The sequence below is a fragment of the Alligator mississippiensis genome, chromosome 1 (genome assembly GCF_030867095.1).
Source record: "Alligator mississippiensis isolate rAllMis1 chromosome 1, rAllMis1, whole genome shotgun sequence".
Taxonomy (NCBI): Eukaryota; Metazoa; Chordata; order Crocodylia; family Alligatoridae; genus Alligator; species Alligator mississippiensis.
Genome location: NC_081824.1, coordinates 334,736,884 through 334,761,720, shown reverse-complemented (window position 1 = coordinate 334,761,720; position 24,837 = coordinate 334,736,884). Strand labels below are relative to the sequence as shown.

Sequence of the window (24,837 nt, the reverse complement as noted above, 5' to 3'; positions counted from 1 at the left end):
GCTCAAGGCCCACAGAAAGCACCATTAGGATCACAATTTTAATGCTCAAGAGTAGGGGTTGGCAACCTATGCCCTGAGGGCCAGATTTGGCCTCCAAAGAGATTATATACAGCTTGTCAAGCACATTTGCATGAGACTAATCTGTTTACCATCTGCCTTTTTCAACTGCTGCCTCCAGACTGAAGGACGGAGCTATGTTAATTTGACCTGAAGATCATCCTTATGTTCATAACAAGTTATTGCTGTAAATTGTTTCTGCAACTGCACAATGCCTAGTTCAGTAAGGGTCAACCTTTTTGGCAGATGTGTCACAAAGCCTCCTCTGATAGCTTTCCCTTACCCAATATGCTGCTCTGCTTTCATGTTACTGCCCTGCGCTCCTCGCCTGATCTGATGTTATTTTCTGCTTCCTGCCCTATATACCACTGTGTTGCCTGTTCTTTCCTCAACTGCCAAGTCCTACACAGATGCTGCCCATGCCACCTGTGGCATAGCATCTGTGCTGCAGGTTGGCTACACCTGTGCTGCAGGTTGATCTTGCTATCTACTGCTACTTTACCTTGGCTCACATCTCTGCATAGTGATTCTCCCCTGCAATCTCATGCCAACCAGCTACAATTTGCTTAACAAAGTGTAAGGATAGATTTCATGATATTATAGCAATAATGACATACAAGAGCATTTGCAAAAAGGTAGTACTGTAGCGCTCTCACTTACCATATTTACTCAATTCCAAGACAAGGTGTTTTTCCCCATTAAAAATGGGGAGAAGGGATAGAAAAGGGAAAGAGTCCAAGGTTGACAGGGGGCAGAGATGCAGGGGTGGGGGACAGGCACAAGGCAGGGAATGTTAAGTGGGGTGGGGACAAGCAGCAAGGGGGGGTTGTCTTAAATTCAGGGTCACCTTGGATTCAGGTAAACATGGTACTTTGACACTTCCTACTGAATTTCAAATGTACACAATATCTGAACTGCAACTGCTTACCGTGATAAAATTCCACATACCTGAAAAAGTGTGAATACCACATTCAGAAGTTTTTGAAAATTTCTAGATCCTTAGGGGGTACAGGTGGGGTTTTGTTCCAGTCATCTTCAGGATAAGCTTCAAAATTGGATGTATCCCCATCATTGGATACCTTCGGCACTATAGGAGGCTTATCAAAAAGTTGAAAACAAAAAACTTTAACATACATCAGTAGTTATCAAAGCAATCATTTGCCATCATCATCTTATTAAAATGTTTAGGTTATAGTAACATCTAGAAAAAAATAACTAAGCTGGTATCCTTATTGTAGATATAATAGCAACAATTCTTCACCCAGGGACTTTATGGTCTGAAACAAAGACATATAATAATGATAAGATACAGGAGCAGCTTAGGAAATTTAAAAACAGGATGAAAAGAAGACAAGATGACAATGAATAGGTTGTGTATAGGAATAGTAAATTACAACTCACCAACCATGTACTGTTAAGAGTCAGTTTACTACACAGAAGTGGTGATTTTTGAGAAGGGATTTAGGGAAGGAAAAACATGGGTTTGATCATGGCCTCTAGTAGATGTTAAAATAATGGTGGGTTTGGGATCTGAGAAATGTCATGACCCATCTAAACATTGCACAATGTGTGGTGTTTCAGCTGGAGCTTTAAATTCCTCAGATCCCAACCCCTTCACTGTTTTAACATCTACCACGGGCCATGATCAAAATCTGTACGTAATTTCTGGGGCTAAACATACCTTTAGTTTTCTCTGAGGTACAGCATCCCAGTCTATTGATCTGAACCACCGGTGTCTTTTTACATCGTCTGCACCATTCTTTAAAAAGAAAAAAAAAAAAATATGAGTATTTAAGAAACAACATGCACATGAAACCCATGAGTTGGGTTTTTATTTCTCCTGATTATGTATAATACACATCGCATTAGCTATACACACATTTGCTGATTATGTGCAAGACTGTATTAATAATCCAGTGGTTAAGGTACTCTGAGTGGAAGGATGACCTTAATTAAAAAAAAAAAAAAATCCTACTCTGAATCTCAGGGAGTTTAACCATTGTTATTTACCTCCCAGATAGCATCGCTAACCAATCATGCTAAGAGTATTATTAATTGCTCCTGCTGTCACACGGCAAAGAAGAGAGGAAAAGAGAAAGGGTAAACATATCTGTGCTGGTAAGCACGCTCACTGAGGAGGTAGAACCTTGGTTCCAAATTGATTTTAAAAAACGTGTATTCTTTCAAGAGGCAAAAAGGGATTCATGTTTGTTATTCACATCTGAACACTGGAAAACATCAGGGGGAGAAGACTGTACACCTCCTAAGAAGTACCAAGTAGGATGTCTGGATCTGTACCAAGGATCTGTCTTGAAATTCCATTTTAAGGCAATCTTTACAATACTCTTCCCTGCTGGTTGACAGTCATTCCCCTTACTCTTTCTATGCAAGTCTTTAAAAATACCACTAAAACACACTCCAAACAGACAAATGTCTTTACTGTGACTCAAGTTAGGAGTGCATACCTAGAAGACAAAAGAAAAATTGCAGTTCCAAATCCCAGGTTTAACCGGATAAAACATCCATGAGAAACAGCTAGAGACTTTGTCCTGGGAAATAGCCCAGGGAGTCACCTCATGTAAAGAGGAAGGAGAAAGGGATGACAACCTGAAACAACTGGACTACTAATTTTACTTTGAGTGCATGCTCTGCATAGAGAAAAGCTCTCTCAAGTTCAAAAAAAACTCTGAAGGTCTGTGTGAAGTCAGTGAGCATATGACTGAGCTCATAACAAGTCCCAGATTTAAAAAAACCCCCAACATTTGATGATTTAAAACTTTTCCTTTAGGATATCCTTGGCCATTATCAGAACCAAACTGTTGTGAAAATATGGAATTATTTTCTAGAGATGTAGGTTTTGAGGACAAACACAGATTACTGTTAGCGGCAGAGAAAAAATGAAAGATTTTTTTTTGCTGTAAATCTACTGCAGTCACCCAAGAATCTACTTTATATTCCAGCATTTCCCAATCTGTGGTATGGGCATAACCAGTGGTACGCAGACAACCTGTCAGTGGTACACGTTAACAGATTTATTATAATTATTTCATATGGCAAATTTGCTGGTGGAACTTAACATTGTATTATTTTAAATTGGTGGTGCACGGTCTATCAGAGTTTGAGAACCGCTGTACTATTCTATTCTTGAATTGCTGAGGCTGATGACCGCGAACAGGCAGCATGACCAATAAAGTTAGATCTGCCTTTGTGGACTGTTTCTTTACATTGAAATAAACTGCTCTAAGGACAACTGATCTGAGGAAAAAATAATATTAGTCCTGTGTCAAAGACGTGTTGGTTAGAGTTTGAAATTGTGGCTTTCTGTTCTTGAAATATGAGCATACAGAAGTAATGATTTTAAGTAGAGGTGGAAAATCTTGAACACATCTGGAGTAGCATCTTTTGATGACAGTCCTTAATCAATAAATCTGAGATGCCAAATGTTTCCACAGTTGTTGAAACAAAAAGGTGGCCTCTGATTTGGATGATTCTGAAGACTAACAAAAAATATTTGCATAAATAGGTTTGTGATGTGTTTTCTACCCCGACAGATGAATATCTGATTCAGCAGAACTGAAAATAATCTCTTCCCTTTGGGTTTTAGAATGAAGAGTACCAGTCTAACTAGGTAAGATCCGGGAATAATCTTGAAGAGAAGAATTATTTTCATCCACTTCTGTAAAATGGATCATCTTTAAAAACTTGGGCAGGAGGATGAATGGAGAACCTGTAGCTTACCTACCCTAATATAAAAGGGGTAGGGGGGAAGAAACACTTCAAAACATTCTTTAAATTGCACAATAATCTTGCTGACAGATTTCTCTCTCTCTTGAAACAGTATAAAAACCATTATGAGTTTCCTCAGTAATCCATATTCCAGTAGTACAGACAAAGATATTTTGCTATTACCTTGTTTCCTACTGATCAAAGCCCAAAGTGAGGCATTAAAGATGTTACATGAAATTTGTATGCATTAAGTCCACTCCACTAGGATAGATTAATTCATTCAACTTTATATTCTTCAAATGAATGAAGCTGTAGGGAAAGCAGCATCTGATTTTGAATCCTACCTCCTAGGAGAGTCCCTAGGCTACTGAGCTTATGATACTCTGCAACAAGCCCTTTTCAATCTCTTCTGCTGAAGCTATTCAGTTACTGATGCAAAGATGAATATTCAGTAGGCCAGAAATAGTGAAATGCCTCAGAATCAAACATTACTTGAACGAAAGTGATTTTTTTTTTTTCAATTCTCCAAAAATAAAAAAACTTCTGTTTCAGGTCAACCAAAACAAGGTTTTCTTGAAGCCAAAAGCACAGCTCTAGTTATTTTACTTCTCAATGAGTGCTGTTTGAATTCTATCTTGTAACATATATAACATACATATGTATATTTTATATCCTAATAAAGAAAATTATTACATTTGGACAGGTCATTTGCAGTGTTACTTTTGCCCTCTAAGCCAGTCAGTCCCCAAATTATTCCTAGCAGTGGCAAAAGCAGATATTTAGTACTGACAATAGGCATGTCTACATGTCACTGTATAGCACCATTGCTATAGTGCTGTACTTTAGTACTTCCTTCTGGAAGTACTAAAGCACAGTGCAGTATGGGTGGTTACTGTGCCGTGCACACAACACATGTTTAGATTTTGCCACTAAGTTGCCATAGCAGCACGCTATACTGGGGGAGTGCACAGGTATGGCAACGTAGCTGGCGATTATGTGTAGACCCACGTGATCGCTATGTCACTGTAGTGCGCTATACGGGTGATGTAGTATGTTGCTATGTTGCCAAAGGGCAACATATAGATGTGACCAACATGTATTAAGTTTTAAGCTGTTAGTCCTTATAGGTACACATTTTTAAATAAAAAAAGCTGCATCTGTGGTTTCAAATCTTCATTCTTTGATTGACTCTAAAATTAAAAAAACATGTTATTATTTCCTACACGCAGGTATTGACACAAAATTTTCTACCATGCCTTATATTCAGGTCATTAAAATTCATGCTATAAATATATAGTACTTGATGATCTTAACAGTTTTTTCGTTCTTCCCTGAAGACTAGAGGAATGCAAGTCTTCAAAAATGCTTTACAAATCTAATGTCTTCCATCTTTTACTATTAGAACAAATATATTTCTCAGTGATGTCTGATTTAAGAAAACTCTCTCTAAGTACTTCGCATCCATTATGTTTTACCTTCACCATAGCTCAAAGACTGTATCAGAAGTTTTCATCATTCTTTGGGTCTCTGGCAATATTCCAGTTTGTTTCTACTTAGAGACATTACTGGCAGTTGTGTCTTTATTTTCAGAGCATGAACACTGTATAACTTGTTTATCACTCTAGTCTAACTTCACATTCTTGGAAAATATGATGCCAAACATGGCTTAAATTATTTTTAAGTTAAAAGCATTTCTTTATGACTATAGCATACCACTTTTTGTTATTACTATTAGATGTCGTGCTAGGCACTCTCATGCCTTTTTGGATAAAAGAGATTGCTTTTTTTCTGAAAAGCACAACACATGTCATGTACATCACTGTAGTTTTGCTAATGCACTTCAACAGATGGCCATGGTTTTCCATTAGGAGGAAGAAACCAGATGGCTGATTTTCTAATAGACTAGTCTTCTGGTTTAGAACTGCCCTTAAAATGGTCTTTTAAATGCAGTGTTTTTAAATATGCACTTATCAATTTTTTTTTGTTTTATTCTAAATGCAAAATCCCTGTTCTTTGGAGAAAATGATCATTTTTATGCTAAATAACCTTTTTATTGAATACATAAACTGAAACTAAATTGTTGGCATTTTTTCTCAAGAGCAGTAATTTGGTTGGTATATTAATTTAATTTTCTTTAACTAATGTCCTGAGCTCTAATGGCCTCATTGTCTCTACTGATATTGTCAGGGACTTCAGCACAAATGACTGTCCTGGTTCTCTCTTGGCTTATGACTATGATGGGAATAGATATCAATGGATCAATTGTCAGAGTTGGGCTTGCAGCCTGGAGGGACTCTGTGCCATAGGACCAGCCCTTAAATCAAACAAGGTTGGGTTACATCCAACAATGCTTCACATTATCTGTCCCTAGGTGAGGACATTCAACTCTATCTAAAGTTTCTGCCTGTATGCTGGAGTGGCCTCTCTTGGTGGTTGAGTCTGACACAGGAGTTTTGATGCTATAGAAGGGACTGAGGGTGTCTGTGCCAAGACTGTCTTTTATGAGTACCATTCTTCTGCACAGAACATTCAAATGATGCTAGCTTATCTACTTGGAAAATCCTTCAATTAGTCTCCTCAGGATAGGATAAGGCTTTCAAGGACTGTTCCAGAATACAGAGTTTTTAGCACAGTGACTTATGTTCAGTCTGCTTGTCATTCTCTACTAGAACATCTCCTCTCTTTATGCAATTCTTGGGCAAGACTGTCATCAATGGAGTCTACCTTTTGACAGGACTAGCCCACTGCAAGCCTTAAGTCTGATATGTCACAGAAGCAAGGCTCACCACTAATACTTGGTTCCAGATGGGTAGATAAGAAGATAAAGATATAAATCAACAACAAGGGCATTGTGAAGTTTGCAGAAAAGCCATAAAAGGCTTTAGCAAATACTAAGCAGCAGCAGGTCAGATACTCCTGAGATTTAATTTGGCTGCCAAATATACAAAAAAGGAAACAGAGGAGGGCTGCAAACACGTTGGCCTTCCCGTAGCCCCACAGGAATGTGCACAAGTGCAGAGTACCTGTGTAGACCCCCAAAATGCTGTTACTCAAAAGAATCCTACTTCGCCAGCAGAATGCACGGTGGCAAGCTGAAAGGAGTCTTTTACACTAATGCATAAGGGTTACAATACAAAGCTGCACAGTATATTGCTAGTTAGAATTCAAAATAGTTTTAATACATTTTAATATTAGATTTTCAATGCTATATTTTTATTTCAGTCAGTACTCTCCCAAATCATTATTTTTTTTGACTGGTGACATTGCTTAGCCTTAAATATGCCAAAAATGGCTGCTTGCTACAGCAACCTCAAATGTTTAAGGTATAAATGTTTAAATGCAACTTCTTATTATTTTAAAATAATCAAATATCATATGCAGCAATTCTTAAGAAGGAAAAAGAAACTGTACTATTAAGCCTTCAAATTATAGTTTAATTCATAAGCCAACCCATATGTTCTTTGTGATTATGAAGCCACAAAATACCAATGGAATCTGTTCTTTACTAACTTCATACTTCAGTGCAGTTAATAAAAATGGAAGATAGAGCCAAATAAATGTCAGACCTGATGTGAACAAGGAATTACCTTAATATTTCAAAGAAGGCTGATATTCATATACCTATATTAGATTTATAAGACTTTAATAATCAGTTTCTTTTCATGACATTTCTGCCATATGCCACATAAGTGACAGGAAAACAACAGATATGGAATCAGTAGCAATATCACATTTTCAGTTTAAAAAAAAAAAGAAATAAAACGTAGCACCAATCTGCTATTCTCATGTTGACAAACACCTTAAAAGTGAAATCTTTAAGACCACTTGCCAACTAAAATACTAGTCAACATAAGGGTGACAAAGTTGCCCAACTGAAAATAAGCGGTTTGTTTCATTATTACAAGATTTAAGTTAGTAAAACAAAATATTGTAAGAAAGAGAGAATTCAAGGAACATTAAGTAATTGGTAAAATATTTTTTATAAAAACTTAATTTAATGATTAGTATAGTCTACACTGTGATTCTTTCTACGTACACTGCTATTAAAAGATATTTGTTATTTTCTCCCCTGTTACCCATACTTCTAAGCAAGTCTACTCCGAAATATTTTTATACTCCATCTTGGGATGAACTTTTGTACTGTTTCCAGTGAAATTACTACAAAAAAAATACAGAAACCACGTACAGAAAGATGAAGTTAATCTCAGTATCTAAGAATAGAGCACAAAATAGGTTTAAGCTGTTGGCTCAGACACGTTTTTTTTCTAGCATTATGCATACAGAGTGTGCTTTCTAATGTGAATACACACCTCCTCATCAGACAAACTATACATTCACCTCCTCTGGACATGACATTATCCAAATCCTGTTGTCAAGGAACAATGAGGGATTTGGGATCTATTGCTTACAATTTTACCACTATCATGAATTCATGTCACTTTCTTTGCCTGTGGGGTGCCACAAAATCATAAGAGAACCAATTTAAACTAAAACACAGATGGTGTTCACTTCCAAGAAAGAACCTCTCTCAAGAGGCACATGCAATTCTTCCAATTCTTAACAACATTAACATATTTTAGCAATTTAGGATGATCTCTGTTCTTCTAGGTACAAGAGAAGAGGATGAAGTTGTTTCCCTGGAAAAATGCTACATTAAAATTGGCCAAAGTAACAGAATTTTAGACAAAGAAGTACAACTGAAAAGACTGCCATATGGCAACATTACTACTGTGGGTGGACACAGCATACACACACACTTCTTTTCTTCTTTTGCATTCAGACTGGAAGTAAGACTTTGAAATACAACAGCCACATTAGTAGTAATTTAGTGAAATTACACAGGTACTTTTCTAGGTTTAAGACAAAATTGACTATAACATTCGTACAGCTAGTACAAGCAAGTGAAAGATTCTCAGAACAGAAAACACTACCAATATTCTTCATATCTTAAGTAATAAAAAAAACCATGTAGGTCTCAAAATCTACATATACAAAATAAAGAAACTTAGTGCTAAATGTTGAATCACAAGATTTTGCAAGTAGTAATTTTTTCTAATATTGAACTTTGCATTGCATGACAACACATTTTATACTAACCTTCATATTTCCTAATCTTCTTGTCCTGTCAACCACAAGTAGCTTCTTAATAAGGTCTCTGTAACAAAGATAAGATTTGTTTTTGTTTTCTGATACAACATCATTTATAATTTTATTTAGTCATTGTGAACATATTGAGATCTGGGAGCATTTTCTTTTTACCAAATATATTCCATACTGTAATTATTCACTTTTTTCCATAATCCAGAAGTTTCTGTTTCAAGAGTTCAATGCATGAATAGAAATAGATCACCTGTCTTCAGAGTAAATAATATGAAATTCTCCCTACAGACTGTAGTTTCTAAACAAAAGGATTTGTGAAATATTATAGAAAGACCAAGCACTTAGTATCAGAAGACTGAGAGGGGATTTAATAGTAGCCTTCAGTTACTTGAGGGGTAGTTACAAAGAGGATGAAGCTAGACTTCTCTCAGTGGTGGCAGATGACAAAGTTGCAGCAAGGGAAATTTAGGTTAGATATTATGAAAAACTCTTTCACTAGGAGGGTAGTAAACCACTGGGACAGGCAGAGAGGTAGTGGAATCTCCATCCCTAGAGGTTTTTAAGACCTGGGTAGACAAATCCATGGCTGAGATAATCTAGTTGGGGATGATCCTGCTTTGAGAAGGAGGTTGGGACTAGAGGACCTCCTGAAGTCTCTTCCAACCCTAATTTTCTGTTTCTATGAGTTCTTCCTCTGTATTTTGTTGGGTTTTCCAAATCTTAAAACAAAACTCAGTTTTGCAGAGCACAATTTATGCAACAAAATAAACAATTAAACAGCAAATTATTTAATATTCTGGTTTCAGGTTTCTGTCAAAGATTAGTTTAAATTCTACCTCTGTTAAACACGCACAGAAAATTTGTGAGAACCAGTCACCTGCTTAAAAACAACAGAGAGCTTCTATTTACATGCCTCTGGTCCAGTGAAAAAAACCCCAAAAGTACAGTTTGAGACATTAATATTGTTTGAGGAAATTTGCACAAAGCCAAATTAAAAGACAGCAGATTAACAATTCAGAAGTCCCTGGTTAATTAAATATAAGGTACTATTAAAATGAAAAAAAAGTGAAAAATTTCATTTTGTTGCTTGCTCTAATGAACTGAGATTTCACAGACTGAAATTGCCATTCATATACACAGATATAACAACATAATTTTGCTTGTTGTATATAGTAAGTTGCGCTAAATCTTAAAAACTAATTTGACATTTATGTACAGGTTCATTTCCTTCAATGTCAGCAGGGTAAAAAAAAAAAAAAAAAAAAAATGTACGTTTAAAAATCATTAACTTCCAAAGGGAAAAATAAAAGGTTTAACTTTCTTTACTGTTCCACAGCTCAAGAAGTGTAATGATATTTAAGGTACCTTGCATAGGACTTCAAGGGACCTTAAAGAGGCATTCCTCACTACAAACTTACAAATGTCAGAGCAATATTTACCTAACACAGTGAATACATTTAACTTTTCAAAAATCAGGTTTTCATAAAGGAGGCATGGTCAGCATGAAATAAATCATAACAACCCACCAAAATAAAGACTGAACCACATCTGTTCTACGACATATCAGTAGGGTATATGAAAGATGGGTGAACTGAATAAGTTTGTCAAACAGCGTAAATAGCTATTTCATTTTGCAGAGGAGAAACTTAACCAGAAAATATTCAATTTCCAAAAATAAAATAAAAATTTAAAATGAGAAAGTGATTTCCTAATCTTCCATAAGATTTCCAGCCAATTTATATTCAATGATGCAACTAAAGTCATTTGGTAGTAGCACCCTCTTACAGGAGACTAAAGGACAACAAGGTGAAAGGGAAGAAATCTAATGACTTTTGTTTCAAACAAATAAATAAAATTGCCCCAAGGAAAAAAGAAAAAAAAGACTGAAAAGTGATTAAAATTTCAAACAGAGGGCTACATACTAAGCTGAACACTGAGTTAAAAAAGTGGAACTCATTTTTAAGATCACTACTATTTAAGCCACCATTTTATTTAAATTGATAGCTGCTTAGCAAATTAAGTTGTGCCACCTTCTTCACCTGCTTCAACATGGGAAATGCAGAAAATACACAGCATGGGAATGAATTAGCTCATCACTGAGCTGTTACTGAAGCTGTGCAGGTGGGCTATGTTCAAACAGAACAACTATTTTTATTACTGTTAGCCATCATTATATTATCCACTTTCTGAAATATACAAGTTCTGTCTCTGATCTGAATAATTTACAATATAAGAAAAAAAACCCTACAGAGTGAGGGCAGAGTGGTCAGAGAAGTGGCTGGTACACATATTAATTCCACTTCAAGGAAAAATACGCATAGGGAAAACTTTCTTACCTAGAGATTATCAATGACTAATTTCTTTCAACACTTTGACAGAAATGGTTTGGAGAAGAGAGTTGAACAATGAGATGATCAATCTAGGCAAGTCAGGAAAGACATTCCACATATCCAGGGTAGGAAGGAAAACAAATAAAATATAGAGTTGAAAACTCAGATAAACTGGAAAACAAATCAGTGCCAGTGAACAGCAATGTGAAAAGGGGCACAATGGATAAAGAGAAAAAGCAGATATATGAAGGGCAATATGGGCAGTATCAAGAAGCTTGAACAGTTTAGCAAAGAGGAGAAACCAATAAGAATGTAAAGGACAGGCAGTATAACATGGTCTGATCAACAGCTTATCTTGGGAGCTATATCTTCTACAGAGCTTATAGAATTTCATGAGTATCAGGAAAGTCAAATTTAAAAAATAAGACAGGTAAAAGCCTGTCATAATAAACACAGGAGAACAAAACCATCAAGAACCTTTGATATCTAAAAAGAAGAAAATTAGTTATTATACACATTGTTGTTCTCCTATGACACTAACTTAATATGAGAGAGAAGACTCAAAGATAACGCCGAAGCTGAGAATCCAAGCAACAGGAAAAAGTGTCAGTGACAGAAGGCGGCCAGGTCTGGAAGGAAGTGGAACGACTTTAGAATTAAAAAGGAGTTTTGTTCAAGGTGGTGGTGGAAAGCAAGGGAAAAAATATTGACAAGATGAAAGAAAATGAATAGAGGGGATTGCATAGAGGGAAATGGTTGGGAATCAAAAATAAACCAGTGGTGCTTAATCTTTTGGCTCCATGGGCCAGACGAGTACCATGCTGCCCATCTGCGGGCCAGATCAGACCCTGGGGCCCAGTACCGTCTCTCTTCTCTGCATGATGGGATTTGAGCCCTGGGGAGCTGGTGCTGTCTCCTCCCACCCTTGAGCACTGGGATTGGGTCCCAGAAGCCTTGCACTGTCCCCTCCCAGGCCCCAGCACATAAGGATTTGGTCAGAGGGGCCCGGCACTACTCCCTACACACTGGCACTGGGTCCCAGGGTCCCAGTTTTGGCCCTTCCCATCCTCTATGTCCTGGGATGGGGTCCCGAGGTCTGGCACTGCCCCCTCCAGGCCTCCGACACTGAGATTGGGCCCTGGATCCTGGCACTGCTTCCACACAGCCCTGTGAGCAGGGATCAGGCTCTGGATCTAGTACACAGGGACTGGTGATTTGGAAGTAGGGAAGTGGTGGTGCTAACCCCTCCACCAACAAATTTCTGGACCCGTTTGGAGCCCTGCAGGCCAGATAACATGTTGTTGTGGGCTAGATCTGGTCTGTGGGATAGGCACCCCTGAATTAAACCATGACACTTAATGAGATTACCCCAAAACAAGAAAAAAAGGGGTCCTCTGTGGGATTCCCTGGAAAGAGGGAGTAGAAGAGGAAAGAGATCAGCCAAGAAAGAACCTTTAAAAACTTGGTGAAAAATATTCAAAACTATGAAAGAAGTGTATCCAAAGATTGTGATGTGTAATGTAGCCTATGTTCCTTACTGAAGAAGTTTGACTGAATAGAGGACCCTGCACTCACAGGAAGATTGCAGGTCTTCCACAGCACCCAACTTTTTCTGTATGGTACAATGACAACTGCACAACTGAGAGTGTTGAATATAAACAGATGTTGACATAGGCCCTAGCTTTAAATGCTTTCACCACATTAGCCTTGTCATCAGGGACAAAAAAAGAAAAAAATAATGACTCTGTCCTGTTTATCTTCTGGTTGCATGCCCAGAATTTGTTGCAGACAATACATTTGAACATGTACACTCCTGAGGCAGCCTATATGAAAAAAAAAGTGAGAACAGGAGACTATAGTGAAGTGGTAGCACCACCAGCAGCATTTCAAGGACAGCTGTTATTCAAAAGATGTGCAGACCATGGGTGCTGGCTAATCTGAGATGCTGAAATGAAGTATCCTCATATCTGCTGATTTTTTGTAATGAGATTTTGACAAGCTTCATGAGAGACGTGTAATTCACATGATGTGTGAGACAAAAAGAAAGTGGAGGTATTAGTGTAAGTTGGCAGACAGTGCCCTGTTCACTCACCCAGTATGAACAGCATAAATTCTAGCAACACTAGCAGAGCAGACTATGGAGAAAAGTATAGTATGGTTTTAGACATGATATATCTGCAGTGCTATATACGCTCTTATACTGCTATAAAAGCTAGCACGCTCAGGATAACTGTAACACCACAAAGATGACAGATCCATTACAAAAAAGTTCCTGTTTCATTTTGTAACACAACAACATGTAGCATATGGATCATTTCATATAGTATTACAGGGCTTTTTGATGCATCCCCCACATACCACAATGCTCTACTCTTCTACCACCCCTCCATACATCCTCCAGGGAGATGGAGAGAAAGCAGCTTTCTTCCCAAGAGCCCCTGGTGAGCGGAGCTGTAGCTCTGTTTACTGAAGCTGCTGTTTATAGAGGCATTGCTGCACTGGAGGAGCAGTAGCTCTGCTGGATAAACCTGCTACTTCAGCCACTGGCTAAAGAAGTATTTAGTGTACCAACATATGCAGGAAATTAACAGAGGCAGATATTACCATTTAAGTCTAATTATTTTTCCTCCACTTGGAATTCAAGATTAAATGTAGTCCAAAACACTTTTCAACAGTGATATAGCATGATATGATATCCTCCTACACAGATGTATTAAAACAATGCTGAAGAGGTATTTAGAAAGATAATGCAACATTTACTCACATCCCAGACAAGGTTCCCCTCTCCCAAACCTCAGCCAGCATGGGGAAACAAAGCCTTGTCTTAGATTTGAGTACTGGCCCAGGATGAGCGGCAACAGCAAGGAGCAGAGATCTGGACCCTCTTGGTCCCTGCTTTATCCACCAACAGGGTGGGGGCAGGGAGAGGGAACAAATTTAAGATGATCCTCCAATAATTAAATTCTATATACAAAACATTATAACAAATTTCTAGTTTTTCATGTATAGAAACTAATTATTAGAGGGTTGCCTTAAATTTGAAGTCACCTCGTGTTCAGGTAAAAACCATAATAAAAACTGGGAATTAGAAAAAAATCAAAATACTTACTTTACATATAAGTCCAAATGTCTGGGGAAATCAATTTTGCCAGCAAGAATCTTCTGATATATGCCAAATGGGTTGTCATCAAAAAATGGTGGAAACCTATTTGAATAAAACATATCAAAACCATAGTTTTCTTTTTATTTAAGGGGAAAAAAATATATATAATGGTATTATATCAAAGCAAGCTCTCTCTCCACAAAATTGTGAAATGTATAATTTATTTTCTTTGTACTCATGCACCATAGAGCAAAGTCAACTATCAAGTTGTGGTAGCTATTTTGCAAAGTGGCCTTTGTGTATGTTGCATGTTCAAAACATGCTATAAAACTGAAATTTAAAGAGGACTATTTAATTGTATTAATAAATGTTAAGAAGGGAATTTACAAAATTGAATGGGTAGAAGGAAATATAGAGGCCTGGATGAGGGGTGGCTACATAGTACGGGGTGGGAGGGACATGGCACAGCTCAGTTACATAGTAAGGGTATGGCCTACTTAGCCCAGAGCTGGGTTGGGTTGGTGGGGTAGGGGAGTTAGGGGCACGATGCTTAGGAGAGAGGATCTATAAATGCCCCGCTCAAGGAAGCCACATTGTTACAAAGTGGTAGGATCTGAAAAGTAAGATCAAGTACAATACCTTACCGGTTATTGTTTGTTGCAGAGCAGGGAGCAAGGAAAGAGTGGGGAAGAAGGGAAGAGGGCAGGGTCAAAGGGAAGCAAGACAGTGCCCCTGAAGGCAGCAAGGCAGGCAGGAGGAAGGAGGGAGGGAGGCACAGGGGGTTGGGAGACGAATACCTAGTACAGAGAAAGCAGCAAGGGAGCTGCAAGGATCCTAATCCTTCTGGCATTGCAGCCCTGGTCCCTTTCCTGTCATCCACTGGAGATGTGCACATACCCAACGCTGGCAACGAGTCAAGCCAAGGCTCCGTGGACCCTAGTGCAGACACTTGCAGCCTCCCTGCTGCCTGCCCTAGTCCTGAGCATTTTGTTGAGTGGGAAATCTGGGTTCAAAACCACTACGTATGAGGGAGCCACTAAAATATGGGCTAAAAGCTAAGACAGACCACCCTTCTTTCTCCTTCCAGGTCAAGCACATGTTTCAACCTAAGGCTTTGTATCCAAATGCAGCTGGCAATTTGCCTAAGTGGCAAAAAATCTCTTGGACAGCTATACTTGGACACACAGCCTTAGGTGAAAACATACTTTTGAGCTAGCATCTTAATAGTTGTATGACTCCTACATGGAGTAAGATAGGAGCTCAGTTTTTTATTTACGTGACTAAAATCCATGTAAGCAACATTTAGGCGTGCACTTACTTAATGAGTGGTGCAATGGGATCTGCACTCTAATCCCAAGAACCACATCTCCAGCTATGCTTCACATACATGACAGCATGCACAATTTTGGGACAGGGGAACAGATCACAATTATGTCATTACTACTTGCCACTGTGGAGGGAGCCTGGAAATGTTGTATTCGGATCCCCCTGCACTGGCAAGCAGAAAGCTGCTGAGCGCCCAGTGCCACACTGAAGCGAGTTTGACACCTCTGATGCAGTCCCAGGCCCAGGACTAAAAATCAGCTGATTGTGGGCCCAGCCTTGGAACCCTGCTAGGGCTAGTCTCAGAGCCCAACTTCATAGCTGGCATCAGGCTGCATACGAAAGATCCTGCCACATGTTCAGTTTAAAGCTAATAGAAAACAGCTACAAAATTATTACACATATTTTGTGGAATCATTTGCTAGCATTATAACTGGTTTTACTGTGCCATTAGTTGCTGGGTTACTATTTAAGATATGATTAACTGGTTCATCTCATAAACATAACATCTGCTAGAGCCCTTAGACATCTTAGGGATAGAACAGAACCTCAGCCTATAACTGTGCACTATGAAGCTATCAGGTAAAGAAAGCAATATATGAGTTTCCATTTTCTTCTTAATGTGAAGAGACTATATTCTTCACACCACCAAAAAAAAGGTTAAACAAGAGATTCATTTTTACAACAGAGGAAAAAAAAAAACACATGCCTAAACCATGCTCTCTCTTCTAGTGAAGTTATGATTTAGGAATTCAGCCAGGAAAATGGGAGGGAGTGGAAGGAGACAAATTTTATCAAGATTGCACTTCCTGAGTTCAGGGGCATTCAACTTCTGGTCCACAGGACAAATGAAGCCCACACCACCTTGGAATCTGGCCATGGGGCTCCGCACAGGTTGGGAAATGTGGCTGGGGCACACTCCCTCCCCCAGCAGGGCCGGATTGGGACCAGACCACATCGGGCCAAGCTGTTCCCCTCTCTCTTCCCCATGGCCAGATGGGGCTCCCACAGGATCTGGCCCATGAAGAGATTGGGACCAGCCCATCTGGCCTGTGATCCAAAAAGGTTGAGCATCACTGCTAAAATCCAGGTATATAACAGCCATTGCTCTTCTGCCATTCACTAAACTTGCAACAACAAAATCAGTTTTAGACTGTTTTCCCAGGAAGAAGGCAAATGAGAATACAACTGCCTTTTCCCCAGTATGTCCACAGTAAGTGTGTTATATTTCTATATCTGGACATAGGAAGTTAGCTCAGAACAGTGCCTAGGATCCAAGCCAAGACATTTTGGCCCCCTCCCATGAAAGATCACTGACTGCTGACACAACACATTGCAGGGAAGTTCTGTGAGAATCTGCATTGTGAAATGGTGAAGAACAGGTTGGAAAGTCAAGTATGCTAACCTAATGGCTCTTGGCATCACAAGTTTTTTGGTCCCTTGCAATCATAAGTGGCTCACAAATGCTTCCCAGACTGTATCAACTTACACTAGCAATGAAACTCTAAGGTGGAGGATATAGTGGGTGCTCATCCTTAGCACCCCTTCTCAAGCCTGTTGGAGACCAAGAGAGGGTATTGAGGATGACCCCAGAACAGACTCACAGACAAACTTCTGGGTCTGGAGTGCGCCTGTGGAATTAGGTACCTGGGGCATGTTCAGCTCCTCCAGTACCTTGGAATATAGCTCCCATCATAGAAACAAGCATCTGTAGGGCTCGTAGAGAAAAGAGAGAAAGTTTATTGCATCTTGCCAGTGCTTAATGCCTGGGGTCTTTCCTGGATCCCAAAGATAACTCAGGTATGGGCCAAAGAGACTGCTTTTTCTGATTCACACTTAGTGTTCCACATTTTCAGTTTTTACCAATTTTAACTGCAAAATTCACTGATTTTTTAAGTCATTCAGTTTTTACTGATTTACACCCGTTTTTCAGTTCAAATCCCTGTTAACTGGCACAAGTGGGGTATGGTTGGTAAGCTAAAAGTGGTGGTGCCAGTAGTTAAAAGTGCCACTGTGCCGGTTACCTGAGGCACAGGTTTCCAGCTGGAAGTATGTGTAGAGGGGCTGGCAGCCATATGCCAGCAGCCCGGGAGGGGGGCGTGGCTGGAGCCATTATGTAAGAGCGCGGCGCTCCCGGCTCTGACCCAGGGTGGGGCAGGGCAGGGCAGGATGGGCTGTAGGAATTGCTCCTGGGGTGAGCTGCACCCCACAGTGGCTCTAGCTTTGGCCCTGCCCCAGGTGCTGGTAGCTATGAGCCCCTCAATTTTTCCCCCCTCAAGTTAAACCTTTTTTTTTTTTTTTTTCCCATTTCCTCCATTTATTTTGATTTCATCCTGGTTTTTATGTTTCGAAGATAAGCCTGAAAAATTCCTGGATTTGTTTTTTTTAAATAAAAATTGAGAATGCAGAACACTACTCATACTACTTTTACTGTTAGGCATTTCATTATAATCCGTTTAAGATCCTCTTTCATTTTTGGGATAAAGTACATGAAGTAGAACCCTGTTTCCCACATTCCTAAGATGCCTCATCTTTGTCTCCTAGATAAAAGTAGAGAAGTCACTTTAGAAGGTAACAGACTCATAAATGGGTCTCTGAGGAAAACTGGGGAAGGAGAAGCAATGAATGGAACTGTACCCAATTGACAATAGTGGACAATGACAGCAGGACAACAATAGCTAATGTTATCAGGTTGCAACAGCTATACAGACATGATGGAATGGAGCAGGCAGTTTTTGAAAATACTAGAGACTTCAGATCAGTTCTGATGAGGTGTCAGATACCTCCCATCAAATCTGCTGCCTCCAAATGGTCATTGAGATGGTCCAAGATGGGGGTATCTTGGACTTCAGATGTTCCAAGACTGATTACTGAATCTCAAGATGATAACACCAAAGTTGGGAAACATCACCTATTTGTAGGGATCTACCAAATTTGCAATCACATGATATTTGCAGAAACCGCACATTTGGGCAGGCTCTACAAACAAACAAAAAAGCAGGCTCTATGATTTTGGCAGGCTCGCTTTAAAACAAAAACAAAAACCAAACTGCAAGCTGGGAAGCCCTGCAGTCCTGAAGCAAAGTGGGGTGAAGGGAGCAAATCAGAGGCTGAGCCTGTGACATAGATTCTGTCCCAGAGACAGTTCAGGACTAGTTAGGAAAGTGAAAGGATTTTGGTGCTGGCTTTTAAAGCATTCATAGGCAGGCTGTTACAGCATGGTGCAGCCTGAGGGGGATTCTTCAGCATGCCCGCTGAGAAAAAATCCTCCAAGACAGTCAAATACATTTCAGTGCTGGACTGTGTAAGATAGTATCCTGCAGGCATGTTGCACACAGATGGAGTCAGACTGTTCTGTACTGCCTGTAATATAATTCTGGATGGCTCAAGGAAAGGAAAACCCAGTATAGATCGACACTTAAAAGTCCAAGGCACACACGAAGCAAAAGACTGTTGCAAAGGCTGAAGATCAGAGCAAAAAAAACCTGACTTGTAATCGTATCTTCACTCCTTAAAAGGACCATGGAAAGCAGGGTGGCAAGGCAAGAGGTGGCATTTTCCCTTGTGGAAACTTTTGTGGCAACAAATATCCCACTGGAAAAACTTGCTCACCCAAAGTTAAGGGATTACCTGAACCAAAACATGCCAAATGTCAGCAGTTTTCCACATGCCAATAAGCTTCATCAAGACTGTCTCCCTGCAATGATTGCTTTGTAAGTACAGTCCATAAAAGCTGCCATGGCAGAATATGATGACTCCTCCATTGTGGCTAATGAAGCGACCAACCCTCAAGATAACTACATGCTGCATAATTTATTGTACCAGGGAGCTGGACTGACTGGGACCTGCCTGTGTTTCAAACAGAGCCAGTCGACCTCACGCCTGTCAATTTTTCTACCGTGTCTCAAGCCATCATGAAGGTATTTGTCAACTACGGCATAGAATTTAACAAGATCTCAGTATTCCTGTCCCACAACTCTGTGTACGTGTGCAAGGCTTTCTCTGAAGTGCTCCAAGGAATGCAGTTCATGTCATCTGTAATGCACATTCGGTCTTCATTAAGTGACATCTGGTGCATGCAGTTCCCTGATGTGGGTAGCCTGGCATTTTCCTTCTAGAAAGCCTTCAAGCATTGTCCAGGCCACAAGAGATTTTGTCGCCTGTCAAAGTGGGAACTCACATGGCACTGTGCCACCGCCACTAGAGCCTATGCTCACCAAGGGGAATTTGTGGTTCAACACGGTCTATTACCCTGCTAAGCATATGTAATACTACTAGCAGTTTGTGAGTGAAGAGCTGCAAATTGCATCCAGCACACAATGCATGCTTAAGTTTTGCAGTCTCTTAAGGTGAGGTGACATTCAAAATCAAGTGATGTTTTTGGCTGACAACATCACCTGGTTCATGGAGCTTCTGATGTGGTCTGAAGGCTGGCAGGCTGTGATCCACCACACACACAACAAGCTGATTTGATAAGTTAGGTCAAAGACAGGGCATAGCAAAAATTGTCAAGCGGTCCTTGAGAAAACCAGCAGTCAGGAACTGTTCCAGACAACAGCTGCGAAGCTGAACCAGTACTAGAAGGCACAACCCATCACTGCAACTGTGGCTCAGACAACTGGCTGTCTCCTTCCTTACTGCTGTTAGGATTTTGGACCTCAACGAGGTGCCTGTTCCGAGTTGTGAACCTCAGCTACTAAATGCAATGGCGGAAAGAGCATGACAATGAACGCAATGCTTATGTGAACTTTGTCAAAGAGTGTCGGATGGCTGTGTCTGTGCCTGTGTTCTGGGACTGTCTGTGACCAGTTTACACATCTCTATGTCCTGGCCATTCCAACAAACTCAGTGGATGCTGAGCATGCCATCTCAGTGTACAGACAAGCATTCATCCAAAAAAGACAGAGAATGTCTGCAGCAACTACAGCTGAATGCCACATGCTCACATTTAACAGCCAGCATGAATTGCCTCTCTCATGGTTAGCATTCAGTTTAAGTAAAGTGCTTTTTATAATATCCTTTAATAAAGTGTACAGAGTTGGTATTTCTTAACAAAGTATATATAGCTGGTATTAGTTACAACTCATGTTATGCATGCCTTTCTTTTAATATGATATTTCAGTTTAGAATTAAGTGCTGATAATGCTCAATAACCAGGAATCCTGGTTTTCTCCGATATAAAAATCTCAATTTTTGGATTTAAAAAAAGTAAATCAAAATCCACATTTTTCCATGATCAAAATGAAATGTTTCATGGAAAAATGTGGATTTTGGATCGCTTTTTTGCACCCAAAAATTCGGGATTTTTAATTGCAGAAAGCCAGGATCCCTGTTAATAACACATCAATTAATGGCTTCTTTTGTCTTAAAATCAGGGAATTAAGTTGCACTGAGTCAGGTTTAAGTTGGATATTAGGAAAAACTCTCTCACTAGGAGGGTGGTGAAGCACTGGAACAGGTTACCCAGAGAAGTGGCAGAATCTCCATCCCAGCAGGTTTAAGGCCTGGCTTGACAATATCCTGGCTGGAAAGATCTAGTAGGGGATGGTCCTGCTTTGAGTAGGGGGTTGGACTAGACAACCTCCTGAGGTCTCTTCCAACCCTAGTTTTCTATGATTCTATGATTAATGGCTTAATTCCCTGATGGCCTTAGTCTCCATTGAGGGAAACATTGCTAAGCAATTTAAGTCATGGTTTGGGGCCACTTGGCAATCTATGGGGAGGGGCATGACTGCCACGGCCTCTTGCCAATCATAGGCATGGGTAGGGCTTGCTGAACTCAGCCTGAGAAAATGATGGATGGCCTCAGGATCTGCCCACAAAATTAGCTAGCCACATTCTCGATGTCAGTAGACCCTTACCTATTTGCAATGGATCCTTGTAGAACATTGTGTAAGGACCCAGTATGAAAGTTCCCAGGAACCACAGGGATTCTTGAGGGATTAACTAACACACTTTACTGGTTAAAGAGTTCCACTGCCTTGAAAACCAGATTCTCAACTTTATCCCAAACTTTGCTTGGGATATTCAACACATGGAGAAATAAAGCCTATTTCATTGTGATGTCCATGGATGTCACCTGTCCAACTGAGAAGCATCTCTGGCCCAATTTGGCCGTTTTCTTGAGGCCATCAGCTCCTTTATCTCTTTTACTTATCCCAGCAATACTGCAGAGTTTGACAAATGGTGTTTGATACTTCACCACCCAAAGCAGTAGCGAGTTAGGTGTGTCCAGAAAAGTATAACAGTTTTAGTGGATTTTATTCCTAAGCCTACTAAAGACAATTTTTCTTGCACTGCAAAGATAATGAAAGATTCTGCATTTGTGAGTATAAAACCGTTCAAAGTCATCTGGGTTCATCAATTCCCCTTCACACATACTTAGAGCTGTTTCTCAGGCTGGACATAGTCCTTTAGCTGGTTCCAGGATTCCCTAATTAAACAGGGAGAGCTAGCTAATCTTGCAGGTACCATCATATTCAGAACAAAGAGTCTGTAAAATCTGCCCTGCAAGGCTGTCATCTCAATGCCCAGGGTCAGTGTAATATTGGACAGGATTTCCTAGAAACTCTGAAATAATCTATTTTTATTGCAGAGATGGGCAACAGTGCCACTTCCTTTTCATTTGGCATGGTCCTCTAAAGGAAGGGGGGGGGCAGGGGAGAGGATGGCTTACAATGCTATCTTTGAGGTTTTGTTCTCATGGCAAGAGTGAAATCAGCAAGTAATAATGCAACAATGATGGCAAGGAAGAGCCTATTTCTTCCTCAAAGTGCAGTACAAAGGGGTGGTATGGAACTGATATTTTAGTCTTGAACCCAGAAACACTGCTGGTGGGAGAATATGGATAATTCTGTCCAATGCTCAGCACACCATGGGTACTGATATTGGAATCTGCATTTGGTCTCACTCCAATTGTTTAGGATAGGGGTTAGCAACCATTTGGCACTGTAGGCTGGAACTTGTGGCCTGCGGCAGGAGGCTGGGTTACAATCTCCACCTTTGGGAGGGCTCAAGCTGCCAGAACTTACCGTCACTGTAAATACCCAGCCCCTCTGCAGCAAGGTAAGCACAGACACAAGAGAGTAGTGAAAATAGCTGTAGTGAAAGGTGTCACAGAGCAGACAGGCAGTTTAATGTAGCTGTGTGCCACCCACGGCCATGCTGAACCTTCCCAGGCCAGATCCAGCCCATGGGCTATAGGGCTTTAAAATTGTCTTAGAAATGACATTTCATGTTTCATGTCAGCTTGGACTTCCTTTTCATCTTATGGAATTATACATAAGCTCAGCCAGACCAACGTAAGCTGGTGGTCTTGTTTATAACTGGGGATAAGCGCTGGCTGTATTGCTTGAGGTGTAAAAACAGCTGACTTGGGAGATTTAAGTAGGTAGTACTGTGGCTATCAAGGCTGAGATTGTTGGAATTTAAGATAAAGCAGTCAGTGCAGAGGCTTTGAACACCACAGCCTTCACACCTCTTGATTTATTTAATGCCACTGGTGTCATTTCTGTTCTCTTTAATTTTTTTCCCCAAGTGGCAGGTCCTAATGAGAAGTGAAAAAGAGCATTAGACAATTATGATTTCATTTGTCCTTGCTCTGGTCATAGTTCTGGCTCCAAAGTGACCTGACTTGCCTGCTTTAGCAGAAGCAACTGGACTGAGATGAGCTGATCATCCCTAGACATGTGGGTCCAGGAACAGGATCCTAAGCAGAAACATCTTTGGCCGACTCTGCCTTTAATGGAATCAGCACATGGTAGGACAATTTGGACTTCACCTCACTGCAGTGGGGAGGTTACAATAATGTCACTGCCCTCCAAGTCCTTTGAAGAAAATTATAAAGAGAAATGTCTTAAACTGAAAAAGTCAAAAACAAACTCTTAAGTTATCTGATGAGCAGTAGGTTAGACCCTGATGCTGAATTTTGTCTCTCATGGCAGGCAGTAAGCATACCAAAGAAGGCTCAAAGCTGGACCTGTCCTTTATGCCCTTTCATAGGAGCACAAAGAGGCACAAGCCACACTCATAAACCTATTAAAAAATAAAAATCCAGTATTACACAACTGTAGCAAGTTCCACGCTGACAGAGACTTGAAGAGCCTGAACTGGTGTACATAAGCCCACGGTTTGACCATAGTGTCGTATGGTAGTTGGGGCCAACCTTTTTGGCAAGGAGGCTATGAATGAGCCATGTACTCTCCAAGTACCACTCCAATCTCCTTCCTCTCTTTGACCAACTGTTCTGCTTTCTGCTTCCTGCCCTGTGCTCCCTGCCTAATCTCCTGCTCTGTTTTCTGCTCCTGCCTTATCTGCTGCTGTGTTGCCTACTCCCTCCCTGATCTGTTGTGTGCCACACGAAGAGGCTGCCCATGCTATTTGTGACACACACACTGCAGGCTGGCCACCCCTGTTGTATAGTAAAATTACTAGTAAAATTCCATTAATTTGACTTTAGAAAGTACATTTCTGCAGACATGCAATTAACAAAAAAGAATAACATATAGAAAACTTAAAAAAAAATAGATCTTGCACAACTAACTACAAGTGGTTATACATTTTCAATAAATAAACAAACAGCTGAGGAAAGAGGATGTATACTTGTAAATCAGTATCTTCTTTACATAACATTTTTTAATTTTAAATTTAATTTAATTTTTAATTTAAAAACGATAAAAGTCTTAAAAAAATTTACACAAATAAAGTAAGTCATATTTACTCAAATAACTTTACTGTAAATAATTTTTTCTTAAGTGGTAACAACAGCTTGACATTTGCTTTCTAAGACACTGCCATCTAGTGAATTCAAAATTACCAAATTTAAACTTAGCGTATATGTAGTCAAACTAGAAGTCACACACAACTTTCCTATTCTTCTTTTTTTTTTTTTTTTTTTTTTTAAGCATGGACTAAGTTGTCATATTTACGCCAATTTAAGATGAGGGGCTTTTCCCCCCAATTCACCATGAGTGGAAAAAAAACTTGTCTTAAAGTTGAGTATAAGTGGTGGGTGCAGTGGCTGCGGCTCTGACTTTCAACTCGAGCCCAGAGTCAAAGTTGGAGTTAGAGCTACAGCTAAAGCTCCCTTCCCCCAACTGCGTCATACAGCCTCTGCTCTCCCCTCCATCCCTCTCACCACCATTTACCCTCCCTTTGCTCTGGCCCAAAGCAGGAAGCATAGAGCTTAGCCAGGGCCCA

At 40.0% G+C, this 24,837-nt stretch overlaps 1 protein-coding gene across 1 annotated transcript in view; it reads right to left on the bottom strand.

The window, feature by feature from the left end:
• PRKX (protein kinase cAMP-dependent X-linked catalytic subunit) overlaps window positions 1-24,837 on the bottom strand; it is an 83,340-nt gene that overhangs the window by 5,662 nt on the left and 52,841 nt on the right. Inside the window, exons 5-8 of the mRNA XM_059720936.1 lie at window positions 14,323-14,418; window positions 8,881-8,938; window positions 1,739-1,816; window positions 1,006-1,154 (exon numbers count right to left, since the gene is read on the bottom strand). Coding sequence (XP_059576919.1) covers window positions 1,029-1,154; window positions 1,739-1,816; window positions 8,881-8,938; window positions 14,323-14,418 — 358 coding nt within the window. The 3' untranslated portion in view covers window positions 1,006-1,028. The remainder of the gene's footprint in view (window positions 1-1,005; window positions 1,155-1,738; window positions 1,817-8,880; window positions 8,939-14,322; window positions 14,419-24,837) is intronic.